Source organism: Rhamphochromis sp. 'chilingali', assembly GCF_963969265.1.
Source record: "Rhamphochromis sp. 'chilingali' genome assembly, chromosome: 12".
Taxonomy (NCBI): Eukaryota; Metazoa; Chordata; class Actinopteri; order Cichliformes; family Cichlidae; genus Rhamphochromis; species Rhamphochromis sp. 'chilingali'.
The window spans coordinates 12,930,181-12,953,779 of record NC_137939.1 but is presented as its reverse complement, the minus strand read 5'-3'; the positions used below and the strand labels follow the sequence as shown (position 1 = coordinate 12,953,779).

Below are 23,599 nucleotides of genomic sequence, written 5' to 3'. Positions count from 1 at the left end.
ATTGGCTTAAAACATTCACAAGTGAAGAAATAAAAAGATAATACAGCACTTAAAAGGAACACATGAAATTTACATTATACTGAGCTAACGATTAGCTTGCTATGCTAGCGCAGTTAGTCAACTCACCGGAAATGAACAAAAAACACAAAAACAGAGGTACATCAGCATCAACAAAAAGTGTCCGCGTTTCCCAACAAGCGGAAAAGTAAAATCCAATTTGTGTCTTCACACACAATCCTTGTTCAAGAAAAAGGTTAAGGAAAAACTCTGTGAGTAGCTCCGACCAGCATACGTAGCCTTAGCGCTATTCTCCTTCTCTATAGTTCTCAACTCAAGTTCACAAGCACTAAACAATCTCATAGTGCCACCTACTGACATTCTTGGGGAACAGCAGTTCATTTTCATGAGGCAGATTTTAGGTGGGTTACACTATCATCTTGTCTTTATTTTTAGTTAGCACAGACCTTAAACACTTAAAGCTGTAAGCTAAAGATAGTTATATAAGAGCAGATGCATGCTGGTGGAATAAGCTGTACGTTTTACGTCCAATGGATGCATGATCTGATTAGTCGACTAATCGCAAAAATAATCGGTGACTAGTCGACTATCAAAATAATCGTTTGCGGCAGCCCTATTTTAGATTCAGAGTGTAGAGGAGATGGATCATTGTAATTAAGAGTCATAGAAATCTGAACCTCACTGCAAAACTGGCGGTCTAACTGTACATGTGCTCCATTGCAGAAGTCCCTCCCTCTGAGTGTGAGGATGTTGAAGATACTGGTAGTCCTGATGTGAAAGCAGAGCTTCCCTCCCACCTCAGCATCACTAAGGATGTTATGGAGCGCTGCATTCATCTGCTGTCTGATCCCAGCCTCAGGCTCCGACTCAAGGTACTGTATCAGTAGTTTTATGTAGAGTCAACTGTTGGACTAATAACAAAAATAATCATTCTTGTGAAGGTAGGACCGCCAGCGTTGGTACAATTCATCCTGTCAGAACTGTGTGGAGGACTGTTCAGTGGTGTAATGCTCATCAAGGAAAAACATTCAGTCTGGTCCAGGAGTGAAACAGAAATAAGTCTGTGCTGAAGTCGTGCCTGCTCAGGAGTTTGGGCTCTCAATGAAGACCTCAATAATTAGTTTCAGCTCACATATAATCAGGATCAAAACAGAGATAATTGTTAGGTGTGTTGTGTTTCTTTGTCCTTAGGTACTGGACGTGCTGGAGTTGTGCGTTCAGGTGCTGAATGACAGGGAAAATGAACTGCTGCCTGTGGCTCATCACTGCTGGCCAGCACTCCTGCAGAGACTCACAGCTGATGACCCATTAGCAGTCCTCAGAGCCTTCAGGGTAAGTAAAACAAACCTCTCTTTTCATTACGTGAGTCAAAATTATTCAAGTCGTCTTTAGTTTTAAACTCTTAGTAGTAGTGATGGGCAGATGAAGCTTCATGAAGCACTGAAGCTTTTCATCCAATTGGTTCACCCCAGTGCACAGCTTCTTGAAGCTTCATTTGCTCTAGTAGGACATCTACTGGACGTAAAAATATTAGTTGGCATGAATTTGAAGAGTGTGGCCTTTTGCACACAGCCTGTAAATGTCAACAACTAAAGGAGTGTGTAAAACATGTATATTGTAGTGATGGCAGCATACTGTGTATATTTATACTGGCAGTATGGAAAATGATTATTTGGAAATGCTTAAAATGGAAATGATCATTTACTGTGAGGTGTGGTTGGGGGTGTGGACAGTGGTTGTGCTTTTGTAACGTTGAGGTATGGACAGCTACACACTGAGGCTTTGAGCCTCAGTCCTGCCCACGTTTTATTCTGTAAAAACTAAATTTTCACTGCTTTTATGACCTTTTAGTGGGGAGAACATAGCTAGGATTTAATGATTTCACAAATCTTTTGAATCCTTTGTCCTCCACAATGCTAAATGGCTGGGAGTCCTCAATCACCATGCTAACCAGGTCTTCATCTATTGGAGATTGTTCTCCTGAGGAAAGACAATAAAGACAAAGCACAAATATAAATATCACACACGTAACTTATTACAGTTGTATAATATTGTTATATCATTTAGTAACATTACTGCATGCTATATTATCATGACATTTGATGGCTCACCTGGTCTTGCTCCACAATCGGTGTTCCCCTTATTCTCATTCAAAGCTCTGTAATGCCTAAGCATGGATGAGGTGTTGTTGTTATATCCCAGCTCCCTGGCACATAGCAAACACTTCACCTTGTACAAAAGTACAGACAGCTTAACATAAATTGTATTGCACCATCAGTATTATGAAAATACATCTTCTGTGGAAATTTACATACCTTGTTGGGAGATATAAGATCAAAATGTTCCCACACAGCGGAGGACATCCTCCTCTTCTTAGCTGGCTCCATTCTCTCCTGACTTTCTCTCTAAACCTCCAAACTCTCACTAACCGCAACTCTCCATCAAACACCCACATTTTGAATGAAGTCTGAGGGGTTTATATCGCTGTCATAGCTCGCGGCAAAGTTCGAACCACTTCATGAACCAGTCACGTGGTACAGCCGGGCAGCGAGGCTTCGGACGTCATCATTTTCAGCTCCTCCCATAAATGAAGCAAGCCTCGATACGCGCATCGCGGAAACGCCCCCTCCATTACTCGACACAAGCTTCGAAGCCTCGATACAGAACGTCACATCACTACTTAGTAGTCAAAAAATGAAAGATGGTGCCCAACAACAGGCTTATTTCATTCAGAAATAGTTCTGTTATTTTCTTTTTTGGGTTGTAATGTGAAGACTCTTTAAACTAACATTTCTTCTATCAGCACAGAAAGATCACTGTGTGGATGCCTTCTTAGAGGCTGCTTTTCAAACTGTCTCAGAGAATCACAAAGTAGGACTTTGTGATAAATGAAGCTGATAGTTTTTTGTGATCTTTGGTGCAAGTGTCAGCTGATTCAACTTGTCGGTGTAAATTGGGCTACTCGTCAGCTCCTGTCATCAGCTGGAATATTTTTAAATTTGTTATTCATATTTTCATTGATGAACTGACAAATACAGACACGTTAAGTCTGTAAACAGTCATTTATTCACTCAGAGCTGCTGCTGGGAAATTGTTTCATCAGCTTTTGGATATATACGAGTTTTGTAAATACTACAATTCATCCAGGAGTATACAACGGTAAAGTTTTATTGAATTTTGACAGCTTGCTGCTTTTGTACATTACATTTTTGTACATTACATGCCAGGTGCTGTTTGTGCTGGGTGAAAGATGTGGGGACTTTGTGAGGAGAACTGTACCTGGGCTCTGGCAATGATCAAAGCAGCCACAACATGGACAAATCAGAGCAAGACAACTATTCTTAGTATGACGCCTCACTTTATGGAGATTGGTGCAACAAGAAGCCCATTTATGTAAAACCACATTGAAGATAGATTACCTCTTATCTTATCTTATCTTATCTTATCTTATCTTATCTTATCTTATCAAAGCCTATTTGATTACACGGCTGTAACTTTCTTGTAGGAATAAACTTAATGGTTCTTCTTAAATGAATGAGTTATAGTCAGCTTTCTTCCTGTGATTGAGACAACAGCAATACAAGTTTGTGTCTGTACATTAGTACAGAGATGAAGACGTCTCTATACTAAGGTTAACAATTAGGTTGTTAGCCTGATTTGACATTAAAGCTGTGTGTGGGGAGATGCGTCGTCAGAAAAAGCCAAAAAAGTCAAAGAACTCATTGAAACTCTTTCACCACCAGGTGGCAGTCTTGTATAACAATGAAAATCAACCATTGGTATCATCGTCAGGGCATCTCGGTTTTATTATAAAAACCTTAAACTGTGAAACAGTTTGACATCCTAAATGCATGACGGTGATGTTATTACTAAAAATGCCTCTTCACTGTGGCAGCTCTGTCATTCAACATATTTTAAACATGACTTTGATGATACGGACCACAGCCAGCTGTGCCAGCAGGATGCTGCTCAGGTCCAAACTGCACACACAGCTACGACTGCAAGCAGCTCTTCTTATACCCAACTGAGAAACGTGATTGTTCAATCAGCGAATCATGAGGTGACAGCGAAGGAGGCCGTTTAATTGATAAGATCAGAGATGATGTTGTTGTTGTTTTTGTTTACTTTGTGCTCATCATACTCCCATTAGCATGTTGAAAATATTCAAGGCCTGCAGGCTTCTGCCATTACATTCCCAATTATGCAATTATGAGCTGCTTGTGTAATTTTTGGTCACCTGCGCAGTGTATTAACACAACTGATCTGAAATCACAGAAAAACAAAAAATCCGAGTAGTAGTTAGTAGTACCACAGACACGTTTAGTGAATTATTTTCATAACTTGAAATGCAAATATAAATTGTAAATTTTGAAAACTTGTGCACAAACTTTGTAAACAATAAAGTTATATACAACTATTTATCTAAAAATGCAGCCAGTGCATGTAGTGGGGTTTTTTTGGACAACCATTAAAAAGTACTACGATAGCTAAAATGAGAGAACGATCAAGTGTCACAATAAGATGCCACACAAATTATTTGTGCCTGTAAAAAAATAAAAAAATAGTTTGTCCGCCACAAGACAGAAGAGAACTCCACAGGGTAGGGCTGCTCGATTATGGCAAAAATGATAATCACGATTATTTTCACTGAAATTGAGATCACGATTATTTGACGATATTTATTTAACCCTTTAAGACCTACTATAGAACCAAGTCCACCAGAGCTTATTTTTTTTTTTTTACATGCTGTAGTGCCATTTGTGGGAGCATTTCAAGTTGCTATACATCAATACAACTGTTATAGCCCATATTTTAATAATATGTATGCATTAAGTCCATAGTAATTACATAAATTGCAAAAAAGTGCAATAAACTACAAAAAAAATTGAAAATCGCTTTTGTTTTGTTTACATATATTTCTACTTGGAGAAATTTAAGAGGTTTATCCCTCAAAACTTTAAATACAATAAAGTTGCAAAAAATAGTTTACAACAACAGGAAATTTATTTTGAGTGTCTTCATAGTTTTATTTTGGAGATACAGCAATTTTTATATACTGCAGGAAAAACAAAAAACAATCCTATGATGCAAATTTGCAAAGAAAACAGCATGTGCATCATTTCACTGTGGGAAGTGTTACGAACAGCTGATAGGAACGGCAAAACGTGTTTCTGGAATATTATGTTTTTGTTCCTGCAAGCGCTTTTTATGCAATTTTTGCAAAGCTATATGTGGAAGGAAACCGTGACCGAGGACAAGCTGATGGCATCAGATGTAAGTACAACTCCTCCGGTTTCATATGCAAAACAAATTATTGCGCTAGCTTACACGGTTCGGGTTCTACAGGGATTTAAAAATAGTTACGCAAAACGGAGCGTGCTGCTCTGACCGGCTTTAAAGGGTTAACAATGACTTTAAAAAAATAATATAAAATAGTGTGCAACACCACTGAAGTTTTTTTTTAAACTCTCTTTTCAACCAACAGCAGTCACTCTCCAAATAACTTCTGCTTAGCTTTCCGAGCTTCCCTCGGGTCCTCTTAATCAGCGGTCTCCAACCTTTTTTGCGCCACGGACCGGTTTATGCCCGACAATATTTTCACGGACCGGCCTTTAAGGTGTCGTGGATAAATGAGGGAGGGGCTAATAATCGGCTCAGTCATTTTTAATGATCGTTGAAAGCCCAGATCGTAATCGTGATTAAAATTCGATTAATTGAGCAGCCCTACCACAGGGATCCAGTTTTCCATTTGGAGACAGTGTTTACATTGCAATCTGCTTTTGTGACATTCATTAGTACCCTCACCGACACTCAAAACAAAGCAACGAACACACAACACACTAACTATAAGCTCCACGCTAAACGTCACAAATCTTTCACATCTCAAAACTCTCTCTCGCTGCCATCACTCCCAAAACTTTCCCCTCTTCCTAAACAACCAAATCTCACGTGTTGCCATTTTTTTTTATTGCTCAACATGGTACATTTTTCCACCAATAGGAAAGAGGTGGCTTTTTTTTTCTTTCTTTACTGTTTCAAGTAATAATTTTACACAGGTAAAACCATTACTTGAAAATGATTACAAACACTGATGTGAAGCTATTGGATGCCTGACAAAGGATAAATGGGGACAAAATACAACACGTGGAAATAAAGACAGAGCCTTTAATGGTAAAATAATGTCTTATCACATTATAATTAAAAATCAGAATAATCAAATAAGTACAGTTGAAGATCACATGAAGTTGTCTAAGGAGCTTTGAAAAGAAAGCAACTAGACTTTGAATAGTGGGTTAAAGACCCTCTTAAGTGACCATCCCCACTAGCGTTTAAATACACGGGACTCTGCACCATTTGGTCTTAGAAGAGAAGAAGCCTTCTGAACCAGGTGAAACATAGAGGAGTCCAGTTGTTGTTTTTTTCATGCTCTTAGACTACTGTGACCTGGATGACTGAGAACCTACACTGACATTACATGAAGCTGTTTGCTGATTACATAAATTTTAGTTTTAACCTTTAGGGCCCTACATGGTCAGGCTCCTCAGTATATGTCTGACCTGCTGAAACCTCATTCATCTTCCCGAGCTCTAAGGTCATCAGGTCAGAGTCTGCTAGCTCGTGGTGATCGGGCCTTTCAGGCAGTGGCACCACGGTTGTGGAATTCTCTTCCACTGTTTTTACACTGCACTGACTCCATTGTTTCTTTTAAAAAGCAGCTAAAGACATTTTTATATACACAAGTTGTCAACTAATTAGTTGTTTTTATGTTGTTTTACATTGTTATTTCTTATATTTTCATTCTTATTCATTTTCATTCTCTGTATTGTGAATCACTTTGTGATTTTTATCTGTGAAGCGTGCTATATAAATAGATTTTACTTTACTTTTACTTACTTACTTTGCCTTTGTACATAAAAAAACAAACAAACATCCAAACTCTTGCTAACGATAACCATCTTAGCTCTTATCTCCTCACTTTCAATTTTTGACAATTGTTTTGCTTACACCGAAGTGTTGTATGTAATATAGAATATATACAATACCAGTTATTGAACATGAACTGTTGTGCACATCAATTCATGACACAACAGAATGACAGCAGGAAGCCACATACCAGTTACAATACCAGTTATTGAACATTACAGAACATTACAGAGTAATAAAATCCAGCCTCCAATAAACAGATTATCACAGTATGTTGCTTTAATACCTAATACTCCTCTAAACCTGGCTTGTTAGGACATGTCTTCCATCACCCTAACAATGATTATGTGTAATATGACAGAGGGCTGTCATACAGTCCAGTACAGCAATCAAGAAAGGTAACAAATATGTAGTGTTGTCTCCCTCTAGTGGCAGGAAATAAGTCTTAAAATAGCATGTGCCAAGACCTTTTTGTTTTTTTCCTCTTAGTCTTCATAGGATTAGTTTGCAAGTTCACTGTTTAAGTTTTTATTGTGAAAATGAGATAAATGTTGAAAAATAGTGGCAAATAAAAACTAGTCCCTTTGGCTAAAATAACATCAGTTGGTTGGTGCACAGCAAGAAAAAAAAAAAGGTGTGTGTGTGCAGGGGTGTAAGGCCCAGGGGCCAAGCAAGGACTAATCCGGCCCAAAGGAAAATGTGAGGGAGAACACAAATGTTGGACATTTAACTGTGTTTTATAAGTTTTGCATTTTCCTCTGCTGATAAAGACCTTCCTCACAGCTATTTAAATTATACCAAAGTAATAAATAAATGATTAAATGATAGAAATCTTCCTGTTATTTCACAACTATAGAAATTTCAGATTTTACAGTGATTAAAAGCTTTCTCTTTTTTAATTATAATGAGATATCTCTACCACATCAAGGCACAAGCAATAGAAAAAGTCTTGTTAAAGGGATACCTGAACTTTTACACGTGTATTTCCTACACTTTATGCCCCCAAAACGACTTAAAATTATCTGTGCACAAGTAGTACACAAGAGCATTGATACATTTGATTTTTAATATTCTTTTATTGTCCGCAACTCATAAACTATACTAAAACATAATGACAGCATAACCTTTTTGTCAGTTTGTGCTCATGTAAATGTGTTCATATACATTCAAGTGGCTTCAAAGTGCTTTCTTCAAACATGACACCTGACATACAAAAAAGTGAAACAATATTTGCACATTTAACAATATCCAGACCACTGCTGTGCTTGTTTTGGCTCAGCCAAACAGTTAAGGTGTGCTTTACATCCATGTCTGTCCACTCATGATATACTATACATATGTAGTTAGTTATGGCTAAAAACTCTCCTTTGATTACTGACTTGCATTCGCTTCATCAATGAATCAGAGTGAACATTTGTCCTAGATTAACACTGTAGGGTCTTTACCTTACAATATGACGTGCCTTGATAAAAGATTTGTTGACAGTGGTGCTATATGAATAAAACTGAACACATCTAAAAGTCTTCCGGAAATTTGGCTTTATTAGAACAGGATGGATTGATGACCACAGCCCTCTCAGCACAGGGCTGACAGGACTTTTCCCCATATAGTAAATAAAACACAAAATAGATTAAGACAGAATACTATACCAAACTTAAAGATAAAAGGGCATTAACTGTTTTATCAGCTCTTGCTTTTCAAAGACAATGAGGAGCAAAGTACAGTTAGAAGTGTTTGTTCTGATGGAGACTTTTAAACTGTAAACAGCGGCTAAGTGAACAAGAATCTGTGTCCACGAATCCTGGGCAGTGACAACACTTAAACACCATCGTCCAAAATCCTCAGTGCAACCCCTTATCAAAAAGTTTGACATATTTTACAACCATTAAATGTTAGAGAAGCCTCTGAAAAAGAGGTCACAGTTACTACCTGAGCAAAAACCTCTGCTTATGCTCACAGACCCTAAATCGTAACAAATAAGACAATAACAACAACACGAGTGATGACAAAGTGACACCAAAGGTTGGTGAAGAGCAAGCATGAAGTGAGACATTGTGTGCACACTTTCTCTTTTAAAAAGTATAATGCTAACTCTTTTTGGAGCTGGGTAGGTATACTACTGTATATGCTGAATTTACCAAACATGCTCAGCTGCTGGAAATTGATAAGCAAAGTGAGAGTGAAGACGAGGTGAAACCAAAACAATTAGCTGAAAGAATCTAAAATGTCCTCTGGGTTGTTCAACATTTAGAACAACTCCCTAAAATGTTTAAATCACAGATTCTGTGGGTTTAAGATTTGTGATCATTTCTGTGAGGAAAACAGAAGAAAAATGTTTCCCGTGTGAGCTTGGCTACTATTGCCGTGCGAATTGTGAAGACTGTTATTTTTAGATAAACAGTCAAAGTGTCCCAGTGGAGGAAAGCATAGCTGTGACATGTAACATTTTAAAGCTTGTCTTTATTTATTTTTAAGACTGTACATGCCACATTAAAGACCCATGTATTTTGAACATGCGTGTGCCATGTGTGTGCATTCAACCTTTGCGTTTGATAACATTCTCCCATTTCTGTTGTCGGAAATATTTATGGTAAGTCCTCATTTGAGCATGAAGCTCAGACGGACAAGGTACGGCACGTTTTTCTCTTTCTAAACACAGGATCTGGGAGGCCTCCCCGTGCACGCACGATCTGCCTCTCCCCTATACCCTGCCCCAATTTATATGTTTATATTTAGGCCTGATATTAATTTCCATCACCACCATAGCTTGGAGTTATTTATTTTTAGACAGCAAGGAGCAGCTTGAAGTGAGCTGTGATATGTAAATTGTTGTGATCCATTACAGGTGTCTCAGCGCCCACACACGGGACACATGGTCTGATGTTTAGAGAGAAGAAGATGAAAAGGGTTCAGCCAGTTTGGCAGAAATCTGTGCACACGAGTGTTTATGGAAGCTAAATTTGATAACAATGTATCAGAGCTGGAGGTAATTCAAGTTTTGATATAAATATTTCTTGTCACCACACCAGACTGCAAAGCAAGTTTAGCACAGCCAAGGGTTTTCTTTCTTTTTTTCTTTTTCTTTTTTTGTTAGCTGGGATAAACCCCAGTCAGAGCTTCATGAAGATAGTTTTAGCAATTTGATCCATTCTTTGCATAAAGTGGAAAAACCAAGTGCCACCTTCAGTCAAGAGCAGGGGTGGGAATTTAATTTACCCCAAAGGGAAACTGGGACTGTTGTGGAGGGGCACACCGATAAGCTAAACTCAATTCTGCTAAATACTAATTTTATATCTTTCTAAAACTGCTACCGGTAACTGTAGATGTTACAGTTTAGCAATGGAAAAGTGAAATGGGCATATTAAATGGACATATATATATATATATATATATATATATATATATATATATATATATATATATATATATATATATATATATATATATATATATATATATATATATATATATATATATTAAAAAAAACACCCAGCACGCCCCTGCGGGCGGTTTATCCTTCAAGCTCGGGTCCTCTACCAGAGGCCTGGGAGCTTGAGGGTCCTGCGCAGTATCTTAGCTGTTCCCAGGACTGCGCTCTTCTGGACAGAGATCTCCGATGTTGTTCCCGGGATCTGCTGGAGCCACTCGCCTAGCTTGGGAGTCACCGCACCTAGTGCTCCGATTACCACGGGGACCACCGTTACCTTCACCCTCCACATCCTCTCGAGCTCTTCTCTGAGCCCTTGGTATTTCTCCAGCTTCTCGTGTTCCTTCTTCCTGATATTGCTGTCATTCGGAACCGCTACATCGATCACTACGGCCGTCTTCTTCTGTTTGTCTACCACCACTATGTCCGGTTGGTTAGCCACCACCATTTTGTCCGTCTGTATCTGGAAGTCCCACAGGATCTTAGCTCGGTCATTCTCCACCACCCTTGGGGGCATCTCCCATTTTGACCTCGGGACTTCCAGATTATACTCGGCACAGATGTTCCTGTACACTATGCCGGCCACTTGGTTATGGCGTTCCATGTATGCCTTGCCTGCTAGCATCTTGCACCCTGCTGTTATGTGCTGGATTGTCTCTGGGGCATCTTTACACAGCCTGCACCTGGGGTCTTGCCTGGTGTGATAGACCCCAGCCTCTATGGATCTTGTGCTCAGAGCTTGTTCTTGTGCTGCCATGATTAGTGCCTCTGTGCTGTCTTTCAGTCCAGCTTTGTCCAGCCACTGGTAGGATTTCTGGATATCAGCCACCTCCTCTGTCTGCCGGTGGTACATACCGTGCAGGGGCCTGTCCTTCCATGATGGTTCCTCGTCTCCCTCCTCTTTCTTGGGTTTCTGCTGCCTGAGGTATTCACTGAGCACTCGGTCAGTTGGGGCCATCTTCCCAATGTATTCTTGGATGTTCGTTGTCTCATCCTGGACTGTGGTGCTGACACTCACCAGTCCCCGGCCCCCTTCCTTGCGCTTAGCGTACAGCCTCAGGGTGCTGGACTTGGGGTGAAACCCTCCATGCATGGTAAGGAGCTTTCTTGTCTTTATGTCAGTGGCTTCTATTTCCTCCTTTGGCCAGCCTATTACCCCAGCAGGGTACCTGATCACGGGCAGGGCGTACGTGTTGATGGCCCGGATCTTGTTCTTACCATTCAGCTGACTCCTCAGGACTTGCCTGACCCTCTGCAGGTACTTGGTGGTTGCAGCTTTTCTAGCGGCCTCTTCATGGTTCCCATTCGCCTGCGGGATCCCCAGGTACTTGTACCTGTCCTCTATGTCTGCAATGTTGCCTTCTGGTAGTTCAATCCCCTCAGTTCTGACTACCTTCCCTCTCTTTGTTACCATCCGACTACACTTCTCCAGTCCGAACGACATTCCAATGTCATTGCTGTATAGCCTGGTAGTGTGGATCAGTGAATCGATGTCTCGTTCACTCTTGGCATACAGCTTGATGTCATCCATGTACAGGAGGTGGCTGACAACTGCTCCGTTCCGTAGTCGGTATCCGTAGCCAGTCTTGTTAATGATCTCACTGAGGGGGTTCAGGCCTATGCAGAACAGCAGTGGGGACAGAGCATCTCCTTGGTAGATCCCGCACTTGATGGTGACTTGTGCTATGGGCTTGGAGTTGGCCTCTAGTGTTGTACGCCACATCCCCATTGAGTTCCTGATGAAGGCTCTTAGGGTCCCATTGATCTTGTACAATTCTAAGCATTCCAGTATCCAGCTGTGGGGCATTGAGTCATAGGCCTTCTTGTAATCAATCCAGGCAGTGCACAGGTTGGTCAGTCTGGTCTTGCAGTCTCGGCTGATTGTTCTGTCTACCAGTAGCTGGTGTTTTGCGCCTCTGGTATTCTTGCCAATCCCTTTCTGTGTCCCGCTCATGTATTGACCCATGTGCCTGTTCATCTTAGCCGATATGATGCCTGACAGGAGCTTCCATGTAGTAGGGGAGAGCGGGGTAAGTTGTCACACGGGTAAGTTGTCACACGGGTAAGTTGTCACACGGGTAAGTTGTCACACTGTTCATAACTCCAACACTAGAGGCTCTATCTCAAAAATGAAATAGCCACTTTGTGTGACTTCTTCTTCTATAGTCAACCTCCTGTTCACATGTAGTCAAGACTGCTCTAATCTGAGGTGAGCACATCTTTTTTATTTTTTTGACCTAAAAGGAAAAATAAATCACTTTAAATTTTCATCAGTACAACTTTGTTAGGTATAGATGTTACAAATTATTATTTTACACAAAATAGAGGAGACATTAACGTGTCTTTTGATACTTCAGCTGATGTGCTATGTTGAGCTAACCCTGACATTTAGCCAAAATTAGCATAAATGTCAGTTTGGGGCAAGTTGTCTCATTAACTTTGGGGCAAGTCGTCACATGTGACAACTTGCCCCAGTACAAATAAATGCTCCAAAAAATTGATATTGTAATTCATTTGTATTTGTAATAAGGTTTTTGAAGAAAGGAAGGAGAGGCAGGAATTAAGGAAGGAAGGAAGAAAGTAAGATGGTTCGAAATTATCAACGAAAGACAGAGCGTGGCAGAACACCACCTGACATTATGTTAAAGGCAGTCAGGCAGGTAAAGATGCAGAACAAATCAATCAGAAGTACAGCAAAGGATTTTGACATAAATTACCGTACTCTAACTCGGTATTGTCAAAAGATTACCAGAGAAGAAATTGAAAGTCAGACAGCCATGCCAACAACAATGGTTGGTTATACAACGCCAAGGAAGATTTTTTCCCCTGATTTGGAAAAGCAGCTTGTTGAATATATTACTAGGTCAGCTGACATTTATTTTGGTCTGTCACCAAGTGAGGTCAGAAAGCTTGCCTACCAGTTTGCTGTGGCACACGAACTGAAGTTTGTGCCTTTGTGGGCAGAAAAAGAAAAGGCCAGCAAAGAGTGGTTTACAGGCTTTTTAAAGCAGCATACAACATTGTCACTGAGAAAGCCAGAAGCAACTAGCCTTGCCAGGGCAAGTAGCTTCAACAGAGAGAATGTCAATGCTTTCTTTGACAACTTAGAGAAAGTGTTATGCAAATATGAGTTTGGACCAGGAGACATTTGGAATGTTGATGAAACTGGGGTCACCACTGTACATAAACCAGACAAAGTGTTGGCCAGACGTGGATTCAAACAAGTAGGGTCACTGACCTCTGCTGAAAGGGGAACCCTTGTCACACTGGCCTGTGCTGTCTCAGCCATAGGGAATAGTTTACCTCCATACTTTATTTTCCCACGTGTCCACTTCCATGACCATTTCCTGATCAACGGGCCACCCGGCAGCAAAGGAGGGGCAAATTCCTCTGGATGGATGAAAGACACACACTTTGTTGACTTCCTGCAACATTTCAATGAACATACAAAGTGTTCAAAGGAGAAGCCCTGTTTACTCCTTTTGGACAACCACGAGTCTCATCTGTCCATTGATGGACTCAATTATGCCAAAGAAAATGGCATAATCATGCTGTCATTCCCACCGCACTGCTCACATCGGCTCCAACCATTAGACAGGTCTGTCTACGGGCCACTAAAGAGGCACATCAACAGCACGTGTGATGCCTGGATGAGGAACAACCCTGGGAAGACAATGTCTATTTATGACATTCCTGGGATTGTGGCAATTGCATATCCTCTGGCTGCAACCCCATTGAACATTCAGGCTGGTTTTAGGGTGGCTGGGATTCAACCTTACAACAGAAATGTATTTCTGGAAGCCGAGTTTGCACCATCCTACATCACAGATCGCCCTATTCCGGACCCTGTCCTGCCAGGCTCCAGCACCAACTCTGCACTGCCAGGCCCCAGCACCAACTCTGACCTGCCAGGCCCCAGCACTACCTCTGCACTGCCAGGCCCCAGCACTACCTCTGCACTGCCAGGCCCCAGCACCAACTCTGCACTGCTAGGCCCCAGCACCAACTCTGAACTGCCAAGCTCCAGCACCATCTCTATCACGAGCTCACCCTTACCCAGCACTGCAATTACTGACAGCGGACTACCAACTCCAGAGGACATCCGGCCATATCCAAAAGCTGGCCGCCGAAAACCATCCAGCAAAGGAAGAAAACAACGCAAATCAGCAATTCTAACCGACACGCCAGTGAAGCAGCAACTAGAAAAAGAAAAGAATAAGGCTGAATCTAGCAAAAAGCTGTTTCAAAAGAGAGGGACGCGAGGGGGGGAAACATCTGGACCTATGAAGAACAACGCAGCTAAAAGAAGAAAAATAATTCAAGAGTCATCATCAGATGATGAAGAGTGCTTCTGCCTTGTCTGTGTGGAGCCATTTTCAAACAGTTGTCCAAAAGAGACCTGGGTAAAATGCGTAAAATGCAACTAATGGGCCCATGATGCTTGCACCTCAGGCCAGGCAATTTATGTGTGCCAGAATTGTGACTCTGAAGTTGAGTCTGATTAATCAGAAATAGGGCATCTGTTTTGTTCAGAGGATAAACATGTTAAGTAAAGCAAGTTATTTGCAGCATTCCATTCATTTATGATGGATTTATGTGCAAGCCAGAGAACATTTGAGTTTAAAGTTCAAACTAAAGTTTTCTTTCTACTTAATGTTTTGATTAAAATGTGTATTGGATTGAAATAATTGTTTTTTTTCCAAATTCTCTTGGCATAATTGTTCAAATTTCCAGTTTTGGTTTGAATTTAACAATTAAAATCAATAATCACAATTAAGTATTTGTGTTCTTATTTTAAGATAATCTAGTGTGACAACTTACCTGCCGATGGGGCAAATTGTCACAAGTACACATTCTCCATTCAACAGTCTACAACTCCGTAATGAGATAAGATATGAAAATGTAATGAATACATCATATGTGCCCGAGACTTCCTTCTTTCATTTGGTGAAACATTTATTACGTTGTGATGTATGGTGCTCAGTAAGAGTTAGTCAGTGTGAAAAGTGTGACAAATTACCCCGCTCTCCCCTACTGAGGCAGGTTATTGGTTGGTAGTTGGAGGGGACCGGTCCCTTCTTGGGGTCCTTGGGGATCAGGACCATCCGACCTTCGGTTAGCCATTCCGGGTGTCTCTCGTTAACTAGCAGCTGGTTCATTTGTGCTGCCAGACGCTCGTGGAGTGCAGTCAGCTTCTTTAGCCAGTAGGCGTGAACCATGTCGGGCCCTGGTGCTGTCCAACTCTTCATACTGGAGACCCTTTCTTGGATATCTGCCACTGTGATGGTTACTGGACCCTGTTCAGGGAGGTCGCTGTGGTCTGCCCTCAGATCCACTAGCCACTGAGCATTGCCGTTATGGGTTGCGTCCTTCTCCCATATGCTCTTCCAGTATTGCTCTGTCTCCAGCCTTGGTGGTGCTGTTCTCTTATTATTATTGTTCCCTTGCCACTGAGAGTACACCTTTGCTGGTTCTGTGGAGAACAGCTGGTTTATTCTCCTGCCTTCTATCTCTCTGGTGTACCTCCTCAAGCGGCTGGCCAAGGCTATGAGTCTTTGCTTGGCAGTTTCCAAGGCCTCAGGTATGGACAGCTTGCTGTATTTCTTATGCACCTTCTTTGTCGCACCTTTCTGCAACTCCGTTAGTTGGCTAACCTCCCTCCGTGCTACTTTGATCTTGCCCTCTAGCCTCCTTCTCCATGGAGGGTACTGCCCCTTGTGGCTGTTCAACTTGTAGCCAAGCATCTCACTGATCACTGCTGCCGTATTGTAGATTAGCTTGTTAGATATATATATATATATATATATATATATATATATATATATATATATATATAGCACTTTTCTATCTGGGGACTCAAAGCGCTTCGCACAACTTGTCTCATTCTCTGTTCTTTCGATCTAACATGCACACCCATTCATACTCGGATGCATCCCAGAGCAACTTGACTTGAGCATCTTGCACAAACGGGAGGGATCTAACCACCAACCTTCCAATTAGCAGATGACCTGCTGTATATTTAATCATCATCCCATCATCCCCCCTCAAAATGCCCATTTTTACAAAATTTAAAAGACTTTATAAAAAAGTGATTTTGCTATTTTTCTTGCTGTTTAATGACTTCATGTACAGTTTTCCACCTTTTCCTTGTTCAGTGTGCGAAATCTAGTCTTTAACTAGATATTGAACCTGAGCTTTGAAAGTCAGTTTTTGTGCAAAGTTCGGTTGATGTTAACTGTATTATTTACACATATAAAAAGCCATTGTTAATTTAGTAATGTAGACCTGGATGTTGAAAAGATTGTGAGTTCAAAAAGTTCTGTTTACACTGTAATATTCATACTGATTTTCCTAAATCTTGCATCAAGCATTTGCCATAAATACAATAATACTTAAGAGACATTTTCAAACAATAAAAACTCGAGTGAAATGGGCAAACCTGCTCTGGAAACTAACTAAAATAAAATGGAATTAAAAAGAGAAACGTAAAAAAAAAAAAACTAATAAGAGAATACAAAACTATAATAACTTTGATATGTACTTAACTCCAGTAACAGACCATTCTCTGGTGTTATCTCAACTGCAAAGTTGATTAATTGTCGGTATTGCAATTGAAGCTCTGTGTTTCTGGCTGTGCCATCGATCCCTTTTGTTACAGGTTGTCCAGAGACGGGCACATTTTTGAAGACTTCTTTTTTCTTAGGACACATTAGCGAGGTAGTGTCGATCAAGCCCTCATTGCTAAACTCCCCATCAGAGAGTGGCTTACTGCTTTTTGTGATTTAGTGGGAAATTACAAAGCAGGCCTTGAATGCTCCATCCCTGGGTGTGTAAAGCTGGGTAAACAGTTGTTCTTGTCAGATGGGCATTTGAATCTCATCAGTCAGGTTCATGTTTTTTTCTGTAAGTTGAGTCTTCTAATAGTGATTTAAATCATGCTCCTTAAACGCAGCAAGCTGCTCTTCATTAAATAAATACTCAGGAGTGCAAATCTTGTTAAAAAACCATACATTCAGAAGAGAAACTTTTGTGGTTGTTCCATTCTCTTTAACTAACCAGACCAAAACAGCACAGAACCACATCATCAACTTTTTTATATTTACAGTTGCTTTAATTTCTGTATGATCTGTGTAATACTGAATAATATTCTTGTAGCTACAGAGCAGCAGATATGTCCATCCTACACTGATGATCTTGACAAGCATGAAGAGGCTATGACTGAGGAGAATAGTCTTAACAGAGTCATTTAAATTAAGTCATTTAAATGATTTATATGTATTTAATTTTAAATCATATCAAAGGATTCAGATCATGTCTTCATAATGGCTGGTAGCCTTATTTATTTGAGCCTACCAGGACAAATAACTTATATTGTGCATCACAAAGATGAATTGTAGACTAATTTGTTATAAATTGTTTGGTTTTTTTTTTAAATCCACTGTGGAAAAGGTGGACTGGGTTTGACAATGTCTGCAATCTGATACAACTGCAACTAGATAGTAATACGGAGACGTGTCTTTCTCTCACTGCAGCTGGACAATGTCCATGACGTTTCTGCTCAGATGTTTTTTTGTTAGTTAGTAATAATTATTTTGTTTTATTTTGTCCAGTTGCTTTCTTTTTTCAAGTTAATACAACCAAGCCGTTTGATGGAAGTGAAAATGATCAACCTAGGTGAATTCAAAGACACCTTTGTGCTGATATTTGGTACTCAGTAGTTTGTATGACCCCACGTGCTTGTATGCGTGCCTGATATCGGGGCATTCTCCTAATGAGATGTCTCCTGGGGGATTTCCCCCCAGATCTGGATCAGGGCTTTGATAGTGTGAGATGTGATCTGGGGATTTCAGATGGACCAAAACATCATCTCCTAGAGGTGTTCTGTTGAATTTTAGGTAGCATGGGGGCCAGTCAATGGTATCAATCCTTCATCCTCCAGGAACTGTCTGCATACTCCTGCTGCATGAGCCCGGGCATTGCTGCGGACCTTCTCCAGATCCTTTATCATTTGTTACATGTGCTCAGGGTGAACCTCCTCTCATCTGTGAAAACCACAGGGCACCAGTGGTGGATCTTTCAATTTTGGTATTCTGTGGTATTCTGATCCTAAAGTGAAGGGGGAAAAAAAGAAAATGCGAGGAGAGAAAAAAAAAAAGGCCTCTACTTTAAAAGCAGATGGGGATTGTCTCATTGTTGCCCTTCTAGTGTAGCTGCCGTTAATTTAATTAACAGCAGAGCAACAGAAACAGATAAAAAAAAAAACCCTCTGCTACTTAACTCAGCATATCAATATCCCAGACGTTTAATTGACTTCATCCTATACTCTGATTAAAAACTGTTTTAGCAGTATTTATTCACTAGAACAAAAATCTGTGGCAAAAAGAGCACTTTGATGCTGAGCAGTGGTGTGTGCACAAGAGAAATGACATCATTTATTATCAGGAAAACAGAGGTTTCTCTTCTAACTGTGGACTTGACTTATAACTCAGTGGGGAGAGTTTGAGAATTTCCAGCTCTGTGTCCTAACTGCGAGTGTCAAAGAAATGCATCATGAACCGGGTGTTTTCATCAGAGGGAAGCATCTTTCCTATGAAATGCAAAATGCTAACAATAGACTCTTCTCTTGTCAGGGTGTGGCTGTGGGCCATGCTGTACTGGAGGCTGACCCAGAAATTTGGAGAGCTAAAGCCCACGTTGGATCTGGACCAGTGCATGCTGAAGCACAGTGGATGAAAGTAACAAAATGTCCCACAGGCCTGCCTCTGATTCACAGTACTCATTCTTTCCTTAATGCTGTGATTAGACCTCAGTGCTGACTGAATGCCAGCTCCTTCCTCCCTCCAGGTCTGTGTTTAGTAACTACAGCTAAGGCATTGCCAGTAAAATAAAACAGTATTGTTTCCAAAACAAGAACCTTCTGTCTTCATTCTTTTAGGATTGTAAGGAAATGTATCAACTCTTTATACAAGAGATCATTATTTATTTATTTTTGCATTTACTACATATGGAAAATAATGGTGCCTCATTGGTGGCCAAGTGTTGTGGTAATAGACTACCATGTTCATTGTATTTCATGTAATTTAATAAGTATTATATACAGCAGTTCCTGTTAATCCCACACCTTTAATCATTGCATACATCCAAAATCGCAACACTAGCTGAATTTTCTTTTCTCCAAGTTTTAATTATTACTCCATCTGCTTGGAATGTGTTTAAAAAATCACCACATTTCATTATTTGTAAAGCACAAAAAACAACCTAGGGGCAGAAAAATCTAAGTTGAACTTTGCTCAACTTTATAATCAGAGACAAACATTGGTGGAGCTTCTTTTTAATGAATTTTTTTGTTTTTAATTATATTGAAGGCAATGGTTGACTGTGCTGAACTGTTATAGAGGAGACGACAGAGAACGGTCTGCGAGAGGCGGGGGATGGTATTGGCTTGCTTTAGAGGAAATCTGGAACCTATAAACTCGGGCAACTTCTGGGACCAGAAACGTCAGAGCGATTCGTTTCACTTGGTTGTATGGCACACCTTTGTCTCCGCCTCATCCTTTGATCCAACCAATCAGTCAGAATTCATTTTTTTCTGTTGTCTTGTGCTCAGCTGTCCCCCAGAAAAAGAAACCTTTGGACCAATCAGTGAGTCAGATGGGTGGGCAGCTGAAAGCTTCATGCTCCCTTCGCTTTAAAAAGTCTGATTCGATTTGCTGTTGTCTCACATGCTGCAGTGGGAGTGGGACATGAGAACGTTCTAGCTTTGCTGATGCAGCGTTCTCTCAGCGAGTATGGGAAGAGATTTTTAACATGTAACGCGACAGAGCTGATCAGAAAAACTGAACTCATTACTTACGTGTTTTGGTTTGGCATGTCTGGATATGACAATGTGAAAAGTTGGTTGGCGAAGAAGAAGAACCCAGCAGAAGATCAGAGAAACCCGCGGCTGTACTGAGGGAGTTCCCGACAGCAATCGGAAGGGAGGGAAACTGCTGTTACGGGTGGAGGAGTGGAGAGAGACATTAAAGGAAACTGGACAAAATAAGAGTGAAGGATACAGTGAAATAAAGAAGACAGGAGATAGAAGAAGAACGTGGCCAAGCATGCGAGAGGAGGAACACTCAAATGACCATCCTGAGGGAGGGGTGGTGTCCAGCAAGGAGAACAACAAACGACCACTTTCTAACGCCTGTCCTGTTGTGGTTGCGACGGCGGGGATCACCGGGCGTAAGCGGCAGATGGGTGCCCAAATGGAGGATCACATTTCCGCAATTACACCCACCATGTCGGCAGACGACGGCAAGGTCAAGCCAGTAGATGACATTCAGAGCTACAATCCTACTGGCCCCAAAAAGCTCAAGAAGAGTCCTCAGCATCACCCGCTTTCCCTTTCTCCTGCGCCCGGTCCCAGCCCTGAAGGTCTTTCAAGCGGCCTCGAGGACCCACACGGCCAGCGGGTCATCGCCAACATCCGGGAGCGCCAGCGGACGCGATCTCTGAATGAAGCCTTTTCCTCGTTGCGCAAAATAATCCCAACGCTCCCGTCTGACAAACTGAGCAAGATCCAGACACTTAAGTTGGCGTCACGCTACATTGACTTTCTGTACCAGGTTCTGCAGAGTGATGAGATGGACACCAAGCTGGCAGGATGTAACTACCTGGCCCATGAGAGACTGAGCTATGCTTTCTCTGTCTGGAGGATGGAGGGAGCCTGGTCAACCATGTCTGCTGGTCACTAGCCTTGTCTGGAAGCCTAAAAAGTATGATGCAAAGGGGCTGAGGAGATGTCCAAACTGTGTCTGCTCACTAGTGGATTCACACTACTTGACACCTCGGTTGCGATCTGGTTGCCTCAATGAAAAGACAGCGTAACACTTCATGAGAGGAAGCTTTCACATGAGCATTTGTTTGATTGGTTATGAACTTATGAGATGTAACCGTGGATTATTGTCATTCCACTTATCTGCTTTTACCAAAGCAGCTATCACTGCTCACGAATGCAAATGCAATGAGTTCAAGCAGGGACTGCTAGCTTATTTAGGGATTGTTTTCTCTCTTTTTTTCTTTTAACATGTGTATTTTGTTTACATGAATCACAATGGAAGCTTTCATTCAACATGCATTCGCTTCATCAAGCTGATGGTTAAGGACTCGATCGTCTTTGACGCTTCATAGCAGCACAGCTAATTCTGCTGGAGCCCCCTGACCCACCAGCTCTCTCAGGTACTGAAGCATGACAGCTGGTTTCATCATCATTGCCATCACCCCTGATTTTATCACCTTAAATAAAATCAGTATTATCACTATTATCAGTAACATAATCATCACCATAGGTCTACATACAATGAGCCATTTTTTATTTAACTTTCTTTCTTTCTTGAGGTAGAAAGTGTATAAAGGTTTGTGTAATATCTATAGAGCAGAGGACTTAAAAGAAAGAAAGAACTGCGAACACCATACTGAATGTTGCAAGAGTTGTCAGGATTTTGACTTTTCCGTGGGCTTTCAGCTCCTGGTTTTCCAACATTGACATTTAAGGAATCCCTGACTACCTCTGAACCTTAGCAAAAGTTGGAAGAAAAAAAAAAAAGCAGCCACGGCCGTCCGTCACTCTGCCTTAAGTTTCTTGTCCATCCCAAAACCTAGCCCCTTTGTTTCTTTCAGTGCCAAAAAAACCTCTCCCCTTGACGTTCTTTCCTCTCGTTCTGGCCCGAATTTGCTTGCGTTGCACGAAACCGCGATACAGCTAGCGAGCTGACGAGGAGGCGTAATGAAAACAAACGGTCTCGGAAAGCCATGAATCATGTGTGTCACCATCAAAGGGGAAGGCTGATGTGGCTCCCTGCTGGGCTCCCATAAACCACTGGTAGTGATGGAGGAGGTGAGAGCTGATTTATACACACAAATGTAGAGGTGCACACATGCAACTATGCACTTAAAAAAATACACTTTTTTCAATACATTGGCTCCACTAGGGAAATGCTATTGGAGTCCACATCATTACCAAATGATATACCTTTCTTTCTAATATTGTAGGCTTTTGTTTTGTGAGACGCAATGAACATTAAGTGTAAGGTTTACAGTTATTTCAAGACAACAGGACTGACATGCTGTTTGGCTTCAAAGCACATCCATGACAATCCATTTCTCCCCTCACTGCCAAAATACATGAAGACCGGCAACCTATCATTAGAACGTCCCAGGGAGGTAGCTAATGTTTCCAGCTCTTTTAAAGACTTATGGAGATGTTTACCGGGCCCCACAGTCAGCACAGTGCGGTCTCTGAAGGCTAGACTTCACTGACATGTTAGAAGACACTTGACATTTAGAAAGAATCCAGTTGTGGGCCAACAGAGAAAAAGCAGCCCCTGTGCATTTCTATGTGAAATGCAAACATTAAAATGAGTGCATGGCCTTGCCTATTCTCTATGTTGTCATGTAATTCAAGTTGTATTCTAAATTTTCATTTATGGATCAAATTGAAACTGGAAGTGACTCATCTCTCGCTTGAGATGCCTAAGAATAACATATAGTTATATCCTGCCTTTTGCCATTCTTACTTGGAAACAGGAATTTTGAATTATCTTTATATACGCAACATCCAATGCTGATGTGTATAAGTGGTTACAGTAGTAATATGTCTTTCTTTGTCTGACCAGCTGCTGAATAAAGTGACTGTGATCTTTCTTTTGAATCTCTGTTCTGCTCCTTGTTCTTCTTTCTGCGTATGCACTTTGTATGTCATGCTTCAGAGTAATGTGGGAAAACGAGGATCAGCTATACATACAAAGTGCCGTCATTTACCGAGAACATTTTTTGACCACTTTCCTTCTGTAGTACCTTAAAGAAGCTGATATTATAGCTGTCGCTGTAAAAGATTGTGTAGTCGAAGCCAGGCTTTCATTTCAGAGAGCATTAGCGTATCCATCTCTTGTGCACTTCTCAGACTTTAAAATCAGGCTTTGTTTTTATGACTTATTACTTGAAATGTGTACAGTGTGATGCTTTACATACTGACACAGTATGACTTCGTAAAGCATCCTAAGCAGAAAACTCCTGAAAAATAAAACTATCTGCAAAACTTTCTTGAAGTTCTTATTTTCAGTGATTGGTGCACAGATTTATACTCTCACCACGCCTTCCTTGTCTCCTGTCTCTCTTGTTAAACTGTCTCCTTTCCTTTCCCTTCCTCCCCCTGCTTTCTGTTTTTTAACGAGGTCTGTGTGCCTTTGC

General features: G+C 41.0%; 2 protein-coding genes across 2 annotated transcripts; both read left to right on the top strand.

Annotated features, from left to right (window-relative positions):
* Window positions 1-725: 725 nt before the first annotated feature.
* Window positions 726-19,196, top strand: LOC308406610 (TELO2-interacting protein 1 homolog; the record flags this gene model as incomplete). The annotated part of the gene is made up of 3 exons (XM_080897690.1): window positions 726-890; window positions 1,210-1,350; window positions 19,000-19,196. 3 exons carry the CDS (start codon window positions 726-728, stop codon window positions 19,183-19,185), a joined length of 492 nt encoding a protein of 163 aa, XP_080753816.1. The 3' UTR covers window positions 19,186-19,196.
* Window positions 19,197-19,963: 767 nt separating this feature from the next.
* LOC308407280 (twist-related protein 2-like) lies at window positions 19,964-23,599 on the top strand. The gene has a single exon (XM_080898844.1). It carries the CDS (start codon window positions 20,470-20,472, stop codon window positions 21,103-21,105), a length of 636 nt encoding a protein of 211 aa, XP_080754970.1. The 5' UTR covers window positions 19,964-20,469; the 3' UTR covers window positions 21,106-23,599.